Source organism: Quercus suber, unplaced genomic scaffold, assembly GCF_002906115.3.
Source record: "Quercus suber isolate HL8 unplaced genomic scaffold, Cork oak 2.0 scaffold_555, whole genome shotgun sequence".
NCBI classification, from domain to species: Eukaryota; Viridiplantae; Streptophyta; class Magnoliopsida; order Fagales; family Fagaceae; genus Quercus; species Quercus suber.
The window spans coordinates 381,469-391,729 of NW_027070003.1; the positions used below are offsets into that span (position 1 = coordinate 381,469).

Here is a 10,261-nt window from a genome sequence, read left to right on the forward strand (position 1 = left end):
TCTGAGTTCTAGATTGTTTTTTTTTTTTTTTTTTTTTTTTTTTTTTTTTTTTTGCTATGATCGGTGCTTAAAGGAATTGGTTTGATTTTTTTTTTTTTTTGGTGGGTTCATGGTGGTGGAGTTGGGGGTTGCCATGGTTTGGTTTGATTTTGATTTTGGTTTTATGGGTTGCCGTGGTTGCCGAAGTTTGTGGCTAGGGTTTCAAGAGAACAACAGTTTGGGTATGTTCTAGTAGTAGGTGGTTGTGATTTGGGTCTTGGGTTTTGGGTTTTTGTTTTTATTTGAGTTTTGGGATGTATTATTTTATTAGGTGAAAATATTATTTTAATGAATAGAATAGGAAAATAAAAGTTGAGATGCTGGGAGTATTGTAAAATTGTATTGTATAATTGATGAAGTGGCTTTTTGGGATGGTAAAATAGGATGAGATAAAAATTCCGGCTATGGATGCTCTAATACTATCTAAATTACACAATTTTTGAAGCATAATCTTATTTTGTATTACATATCAAGAAGATTTTCTTAGAAGGGACAACAAGCATAATTTAATTACTTTTTGGTAATAAAAACCAAAACCAAAACAACAACAACCAAGCCTTAGTCCCAAAATTTTAGAGTCAACTATAAATCCTCAACAGACCAGCTAGAATCAGCCACATATATAGAGATAATTTCTCACAAGAAGCAGCCGAGAAACTCCATACTCCATATTTTCTAGTTCATGCTTTCTAGTTCTAACTTCCAAAACTTGATGAGAGATCTGAAAAATTGGAAATGACTAAATCAAATTCAAATTACAACAATATGGTTTTTATGAAGATATGTATAAACACTTATTTTTGTAGTATCTTAAAGGTAAATACATTATCCCAAACAAAGACATTATCTTAAGGGTCAATTACAGAAACGGAAAAGCCTTAAAAAAACAAAAAAGACCTGCTTGCTTACCCTTGAGAGAAGCCCATCTTCCTAATCACGGAATGGTGTGAGATCAATGTTCAACTGTTGCTTCCCCTTGCTTACTCTCTATGAGATATCAACAAAGAACATCCAGGTCAATATAGAGTTTTGGCCTTTCAATCCAGTAAATAATTTGAAAAACAAAATAAGTCAGCCAATTTCTTGTTAATTTCATTTGGGATGCGAAGAATCAGTAAGATTGCATAAACCATCAATGTTACATGAGACATCAGATGATTCCTTCTCAACATTTGCACTGGTACACTTCCCTAGTTCAATACAATGAAAAGCAGTTGGCATTTTCTATAAAAATTATCATGTTGAAGATAGAAAATCAAACAAAAGTTTACATCCATTTTGAAGATTCACTGGAAACAAGTCCCAAAATAAAACGCAAACAGCCACCCACTTGAGACAATCAGAGACCAACAAAAAATAAATAAATAGTGAGGCCATTAATTTATAAGCAACGTAACATGGACCGCGTATGGAAATTATAAAAGAAATTAAAAAAAAAAAAAGGATTAATTTGCCTCTTCTGGAAGAGATTGCTGGGCCACAAACTATCTGATACTCAAGTGAAGAGTCCAGCAGAGAGAAGAAAGCATCTACAGATTAATAAAGAACAGTGGAAGATTCAATCACAACTTCTAGACATTGAGAACCTTAGGTATCAGCCAACACAACACAACAATAATAGAAATTTTCAAGTGAAAGCTATTTATGTTTTCCCCTTCCCTTTTCAAGGCCAACTTTGTTTCAAAGTAGTTAAAGGCAAAAGGTGACCTTAAGGCACCAAGGCCTGATATTGACTGAGGTGTGAAGCGACAAAAAGGCACTAGCCTGACTAAAGCGAGGCACCTAATGCTAAATACAATTATTAGACGTGTAGAACTTAAAACATATGAACTTCATGTATTGAATTATTATAATCAAGTGTTTTTGAAATGTGTTGCAAGGAGAAATTAGGTCTACTAATTGATTTCAATACAGGCTTAACATGGTTTAGGCTCTACTAATTATTCTAACAATAGATTTTACAACAAACAAGCTTCAGTGTATTAATTAATCTAACAATAGGCTTTACAACAAGTTTCTGTAAATTAATTAATCCTATAATAGTTTTTGTAACACGATTAAATAAAGGACAAAGTTTAGCCACAGACTTGGTTGTGGCATGAGACTATAACTCCACTCAATATCTTTTTATTGGATTAAAAATTTTGACAAATTCATCATTGGATTACATTTTCTTCTTAAATCCTCCATATTCATAACATTTCCAGAAGATTAAAAATCAATAATTATGTTATCAATCAAATATACAAATTTCAAGTGTTTGTAATCTTAAAATTTATGCATAAAAAATAAATTTATGGATCGAATAGTAAATAACATCCAATAAGCACAAAATTTGACATGCGTGTAAATAATATAAAGATCATGCAATTCAATGATTAGATATTTAAAATATGTAGCAATGTTAATTTTTCGAGTGAGAGTAGTAGCTTTAGGCTACAACAAAGTTTTTAGACAAACTTTGTCCTTAAATAAATAATCTAATTATAGGTTTTACAATAAGCTTCTATATATATAATAAAATAATTTTTTTAAAAGAAAAAACATTCCAGTCCTTTTTCATGGCTTAAGGCAGTCGCCTTTGAGCCTTAGAGACGACTTAGTTTAGAGCTAGAGACAACTTAGTTTAGAGCCCAGCTTGCCTTTGACTACCATGCTTTGTTTTGCATTCAATTTACTATCCTGTACCAGCCAACTCATTAGTTCATATTGAAGTAGATATCAGAAAGCGAATAAGTTGAGGAATGGCTACAGATACAGAAAATAAATAAGAAGGAAGAAAGTAAAAAGGAGCTGAATGTACAATTTATTGCACTATTATGCTAAAATGACAAAAACAGCAACAATAAATACTTGGTTCAACAACCACATGCCTGTATTTTGATAATGGGATCTAAACTCACATGAATCAGACACATCTGCCATGTCCATGGTATTTGCTCAGGAGATGTTTACTACTATGACACATGAATTAACAGATATGTGACCTCTCATATCAAGAAAAGGGAAAGAAACTTACAGCAATTGCCACAAGCTCCTCCAGAAGTTCTTCCAAATGGTGCAGAGGCTATAGTTATAAATAAGCAGAAATGTTAAAGTTTCTCCATTACAAAGCAACCTTAAAGGAATCAAACTCTGTGAGAAAATTGCCCATGTATCTGGGAAAGCAAGATATATAAACTCAACCATTGGGTTGGACCATCAACAGGCGAATTCAAAGGATCATCATGCACCTATGCACACAAAAGAAGCTTTAAGAAAAACAACATATGATCTAAGGAAAGATAATAACATAAAAGTTTAAAAAAAATATATACACACCTTGGAGCTCACAGCATTGTCAGATCACAATATTAAAAGCTAAAATGGATAAGATTCCTATTTGTACACTTGTAACTAATAATAAAAACCACCGAAAATTATACAGATGACAAGTCCTATGTTCCATTTACCAATATAACTTATATTTATAATCCTCATCTACTTTAATTTACAGTAACCCCAAGCATGGTACAAGTATATTATTCCTAAAAAAGGCCGATACAAAAAATTTGGATACTGCATATTATTGTACCTCCATGAAAATTCCATCAACTCCAACCGCAACTGCTGTCCTTGCAATGCATGGGATTAATTCACCAAGACCACCACTAGCAACACTCCACCATCCAACTGAATGAAAAGGCAGAAGTTAAGCTCATCACTAAGGTGAAAGGAATGATAAATTAAAATATGCATGCTACAACAATTTGATAGTACTAAAACAAGTGGAAATCTCATGAAAATAGAACAGGATAGAAACATGGCAACAAAAAGCATTAAGGACAAGCACTCCAACGCAAGATTCATTACAACAAAACACTCATTATCCAAGACCGCCTAATATATACTGCTAACAAATAATCGTTTTCATTTCAAAGGCAGGATTATATGAAGAGGACAGAGTTTGACAAAGAAAAGCTCCTAGAAACAAAGAGTGAAAGTGCAATAAACAAGACAAAGACAGAGATAAGTGTAAGGTTTTATATGATACTTCAAGAGCACCGAAGCCTCCTAGGCATGAGGATAAACTACTTAGCCCGTCAGGGATGAAAAGCCCCTGGATTACCCGGTAACTAGTTCTGGCGGGTGAGGTCAGTTGCCGTAGGAGTTTGATTAACAATGAGGATTGTTGTACAGTATGCTCTGCGACGTGTAACTAATCTGAGTGAAGTTTTCCTTCGTCATCAAAAAAAAAAAAAAAAAGAGCACCGAAAGGATAACAATGAAAATTGAACCATTATCAGTAATTCTAGCTACAAACAGCAATCCCCCTAATATCCATAATTTGTTTTCCTCCAACTGTCAATATAACAAAATAAGAACCAGTTCATTATGCTTTTAGCACTCCAAATAATGAAAATTTTATTTTCCCAAAACTATGTCATTTGTTTTTTTACACAAACAAGAAACTGTATAAGACTCTCTAGATTTGAAGCAAAATTTTTTAAGACTATCGAACCTTTCTCCCAGCAGGCTGTTGTAATGCATGTGTGTCATCAGCTACCTGCAGTGGAACATGCAAATCAGAAAATATTATGTAGATGAAGGCAGCATTAGCCTATATCACCTTGAATTTTGAGATTGAAAAGGATTAATAATTACTAAGCATGTAATTGAAGCTTAATCAGAAGGAAAAAAAAAAAAAAAAGTTAAAAAAAATTTTCTTTGAAAATACATGGCGGGGGCAGTTGGAAGTCACTTTAAACCGTTGCTTATATGTCAACTTGTTAAATGCCTGCCATTGTGTCAAACCGATTTTTTTTTTTTCTCTAGTCACAAAACATGTGTACTCATGCACATTCTCCACTTGACAAAGTGTAAGCCCTCCTAGGATCCCTTGTTCCCCTCATTTATAGTTTGTTTTATATTATCCACAGATTGACCTGTTTTGCCATAAGTAGCTCCATATTCAGCTCATTTGGTCTACTTAACACTTCATCTTATTAATAATAACAACAAGCAATTAAATAAATAAAAAACAACTTGCTTACTTAGTTCTTGCATTAAGAATCTAATCAGGGATAACATCAGATTTAGAGAAAAAGAGTTTAAAAGAGAAAATGAAGACATGATTACTTAAATTACATAACATCACAATAAGAGAAGCCTAAAATAAAATGAACTGTTGACTTACAACAGGAGAATTAGCTTCTCTCATCCATCCGAAATTATGCGGATCAACAATCAAATCATCTAGATGCCAAAACCCAAATACAGTGTCAATTGAACTAGACAACAAAAATATCAGCAATGCAACCATATTTGTTATCCCAATATGATTAAATCAACGACTAAATAATGCAAAACTGGTGTCAATTCCTAAAATTTTAAGGCAAGTAAGGAGGAAGGGACTGGTACAAAATGAGATTTCACTTTTAAATTGAGCATCATAGGTAGTGGAACTAGCACAAAGGCATTACCAAATGCCATAATGGATGCATAGATGGCATTGCGGCTCTACTATATTCAATATATTATGGTTATGTTGCATCTTATACCAACTGAAAGGGCTCATAAAGTAAAAGTCAAACAGAGATTATCAGAGAAAGACAAAAATTTATGTTTTATAACTTACTATAGCCAAACATAGTTCCTCTCTCACAAACCATCACATTTGGATTTCCAGCCAAAAACTAGCATATGATATCCCTATAGTGACTGATGTGCACAAAACAATCCAGGTAATTTCTGTTTAATCTCTCAAAAGATAAGTAAATGTGCTTGTTTTTAAGTGTGTCTGTTTGTATGTATATGTCAGGAAATACTCTTGTTGTGGCATTTCTGTTCTTGGTTTATCTGTTCCTAGATGGATCTTTTGATGTGGCTGGTGCCTTGTTGCCTCTGCATACTCTCTTATAACATGAGATGTTAAATCACAATTTGGCCCAATAACTAGATGATATAAGCAGATGGCTCTTTTCATTAGCTTAATGTTCTTTTTTTTTTAATTTTCAGTACTTCTTGTTATGTTATCTGTACTGCTTTTGATTTATGAATGCTACTGCTAATATAGAAGTTAAGAAATTCTTGAATTGGTGTTCAACATATGATGAATCATTTCCAACATTTTTTTCCTCTTATTTTGCCAGTGTGAAGCAGTTGGAAGAGTAGCAGATATTATTCAGATTCCAGCATTTTTATGTCATCAGGTTAAGAGTCAATATTTTTCTCATTTGGAACCTTGTCAGTCTGTGATATGGAATTTTGATGACTTAAGCTTGGAGGATATGGTATGCCACTTATTTTCAGTTCATTTGTGACCTCTTGCAATGACAGACAGATCTTCTAGTTGTGGCAGCCAAGACAGGGTAAATTGTCAATATTAAGAAAGGCCAGTTCTGTGCTTCTTATGTGAGTGATATTTTTCCAATAAGTCAGAACCTCTGTTGACATATTTTAGCTGAAGGCTTTGGATACATATCTATGTATCATTATGGGAATTCTGCTAAGTGATAAATGTTCATATTTGCAGGTCATGGTAAATTCTGCAGAGAAAAGGATCTGCAATCAGAAAGGACACGTAGAATATGACTGGCAACTTTATTGGTCTAGACAAATAATTGTGCTTTGTGTATGCATCAGTAAACATTTCACATAGTGTATTAATGAGAGAGAACATTAAATAACTTCTTTTTATATAATTTATTGACAAAAAGTGAAAGTTATGCATAAAGGATGTATACACAAACTAACATAAAGAATTACATGAACAGGAGTCAACTTCCCATAAGGCATACAGATACATGTAATTACCAATTTATCACGATACCAATAAATGCTCATCCGAACTGAAATTGAAATCCTACCAAATAATACTTTTATATCTAGATTATTCCAAATTATTCACAAATTTTATACATAGATATAATTATATGTATATCTACGTATATTTGTATATATCAAGTTACTACAACTGTGACCTCAAAGTACATGTTGAGCATCTTAATCGAAGATCAATAATATCTGAACAATTTGAACATTAGTGAGAAACTGCAAAACCTATCGCTAGCAACACTGCATGTCTAAAATGATATAATTTAATCTGAAGCAATATTTATGACTTTGATGTACTCTAATGTGATCTAAAGTTATAAGTTACTGCAACATTCATGGGTGACATGAACCCAAAAATAAAAAAATAAAAATAAAAAAAGGCATTAACGGATGGCATGGTATAGCCTAGGATGCATGGACATGGACACGGGTACAGGTACAGGTACGGGTACAGGTACGATATGGCAACACGAGCAATTTTTGAAAAATTATAACATGATGCGGCAAATTGGACACGGGTACGACATGGATACGGCACCCCAAATGAAATGTCTGTGCATCCTAGGGTATACCTTGTCACTTATAGTTGCCTTCATTGCTATATGTGGATATACTTATTTTCTGCACATCATTTTTTTTTATTGTCAACCCTAATTAAATAATAAGAGAAGTTATGAACATTTACTTAAGGTCAAGCAAAATATCTTCCAACAACAGAACAAGCCTTTGCTAACTATATAAACATTATGGTTCTTGATTAGTTTTTTTCTCAGGTTTGATTTAGACTTTAATCTGTTCAAAGAAACTTATATTAACATTTATGAAGAAAAAAAGAAAGTTCAAACTTCATAACAAAAACTTTATAGACATCTAGCATCACCAATATTCAAAATCTCAATTACAACAATGGATTAGAAAAAATAACATGAGCTAGCACCTTTAAGCCTTCAACCATGCCAGGACCCCGAAATGATTTTGAAGATGTTCTGTTAGCTTTGTCAAAGCTTGACTTGAAAACCAGCGGCAACCCAACTCTACAAAATTAGAAAGAACAATGACTACCATGGGAAAAATCTACAAGATAAAATTTTTCAATGCAAGAGCTGAAGAATTGAAATCCTATGTCCCTTTTCTTCCGATGAACAAAATACAGGAAACCAAGACTTAGTCCTCTAGCTACAATAACCATAATGATGAAGATGATATAAAGCAAAACCTATCTTCTTCAATCTCCTTTTTTTTTTCTTCAATTCAAATGAAGAAACATAATTCATAACCAAATTTTGAATGAGAATATAAATAAACCCATATTCTTCAACCTCTTTACTATTTTCATAAAAACAAAACAACCATCTTTCTTTCTTTCTTTCTTTTTTGTTCTTAATGCAAGATTTTGTAACCTCAATAAGAACTTCCAAATAAAAATAGCTGAGAGCTCTAGCACAAACAGAACCTGCTTTCCTTGTATGAACAAGTTGGATGGTAAGGTCTTAGGTTCAAGGCCCACCGGGTGCATGAGTAAGTTACCAATAAAAATATCTCACTCATCACCTATAATCACCACCACTGCTTCATTGCTCGAATCCAACCCTTTGAAATAGAATCACACCTTCCCAATTCAATTTCCCCTTTTCATCTACTCTCTAACATCCATTAAATTTAGCGGAACCTTCCTTGCTAAATTCAGCGAAGAAGAAGCATTTAACCAAACCACACTTATCATCTGATTGTACAACCACAAACCCATTTGAGGTTATTGCCAGTACTGTATTTAATGCCATGAAAGGCATTGAAAAAACCCAATCCCAATTCAGCATTGGCTGCCTCAGGTCATGTTTGATGCAAAAATCAAAAGCATTACATAGATCCTAAGATAGAGAGAGAACAAAAACCATACTTTGATGCAATAGCCTTAATCTGCTTAGCCATTCGAAAAATATGCTCCTCGGATTCAATCACATTGGGACCAGCCAACAAGAAAAATGGGTCTGCTGCCTGTTGAGATTATTAACACATTCACAAACACACATTAGATCATATATTCATCCAAAATCCAAAAGCCTAATGGTCCATGAATGACACAAGAAGTTAAAGAAAGAAGAAAACTTTTTGCAACAAATTCAAACCTTGAGCTGGTCAAAGAGCAGTGCTGATGATTCCATCTGGACCCAGATGACAATTTCAAGTCTGCATGGAAGAATTTGGTTTCAAATTACATAATTTTGAAACCCAACAAATAGAAAGAGGAAATGAATTAAGAAAAACCAAAAACAAAATTTCTACATACATTTTCTCAGCAACCAAACGAAAGATCTGACTGGAAAAATGGGTTGAGTGACTGAGTGGAAGTGTTTTATATTGTGAATGCTGTAAATGCTTCAGAGTCCCGACACAAAAACTGAAAGGATGGGTGCTTACATGTGAGTATTAGACATATGCTACAGAGGGCAATTCTCTACACATGCAGGGTCTTGTGGTGGTCAAATTGCTTTGTATCATTGCATGGTCCTTTTTGATGAACCATATGGCGATTTTCTATTATTCTTTCAAAAGGAGTATATATTGAAAAGCTGATCTATTCTTTTATGTTGAACCGAGAGTTAGTCTTCATAATGGCATAATGCTCTGCTAATCATTAACTAGTGATGCAGTTCTTCTAAAAAAAAAAAAAAAAAAAAAGACATTTTTTAGATTGAGCTTTAACATGTGGGGTTCGCTTTTAATAATTGTTTTTTATCATCAGACTAAGACATCAATTAATTTTTGGTGTAGACGGGAATTGAATCCTAGATTTTTTATGCGACAACAAAAAACTTTACTGATTGAATTAATTGGAACCCACTAAAAACAAATATAAAAACTAGAGATGTAGTATGTAGAGAATGACATAAACTGATTGTAATTCTAGTTTGCTAATCATTGTGTAATATATGTCTCTTGCTCATTTTCTTTTGTTACATTACATGTGTTGTTGGATATCATATATAGCAACTATACTCAACGAAAAATGTGGTATTTGACATTGAGGTTTTTTTTTTTTTTTTTTTTTTGACCTATAAATAAGATCAAGTATAATAATATATTTTGCTTGACAAGAGTGGTTTTATGTATTTTTGGACCTAAGGCGAAGATTAAAAAAGAGAATTCTAGTGATATTAACAAAAAAAAAAAAAAAAAAAGTTTGAGCTCTTTTCTTTAGGATTTTTATGTTTTGTTCAAAGAGAAAGAGACAGGGAGAAAGATTTGAGTTTCTAGGTCACAAAGAGTTTATCTTTTCTATTTTTTATATTCTAGGTATAATTCATTAGCCTCTTTCCCTCACCCCCCTTTTTCTTCTCTCTCTAACATGTTTTTCCCTTATTTTTTTTAGTTATATTTTTAGTCTCATTTTCCCATTTTTTTTCTA

At 32.9% G+C, this 10,261-nt stretch overlaps 1 protein-coding gene across 2 annotated transcripts; it reads right to left on the reverse strand.

Annotated features, from left to right (window-relative positions):
• Nucleotides 1–13: 13 nt before the first annotated feature.
• LOC136063678 (2-dehydro-3-deoxyphosphooctonate aldolase-like) lies at nucleotides 14–9,437 on the reverse strand. 2 transcript variants are annotated; one of them, XM_065764390.1, is made up of 10 exons: nucleotides 9,143–9,436; nucleotides 8,982–9,042; nucleotides 8,753–8,850; nucleotides 7,793–7,889; nucleotides 4,541–4,585; nucleotides 3,614–3,711; nucleotides 3,226–3,272; nucleotides 3,059–3,106; nucleotides 949–1,026; nucleotides 14–760 (listed from the first exon to the last, which is right to left on the reverse strand). In XM_065764390.1, exons 2-6 carry the CDS (start codon nucleotides 9,015–9,017, stop codon nucleotides 3,670–3,672), a joined length of 318 nt encoding a protein of 105 aa, XP_065620462.1. In that variant the 5' UTR covers nucleotides 9,018–9,042; nucleotides 9,143–9,436; the 3' UTR covers nucleotides 14–760; nucleotides 949–1,026; nucleotides 3,059–3,106; nucleotides 3,226–3,272; nucleotides 3,614–3,669. The 2 variants fall into 2 exon arrangements, with proteins under 2 accessions (XP_065620462.1, XP_065620463.1); XM_065764391.1 differs by lacking the exon at nucleotides 3,226–3,272 and having other exon boundaries at nucleotides 3,059–3,157; nucleotides 9,143–9,437.
• Nucleotides 9,438–10,261: the final 824 nt, after the last annotated feature.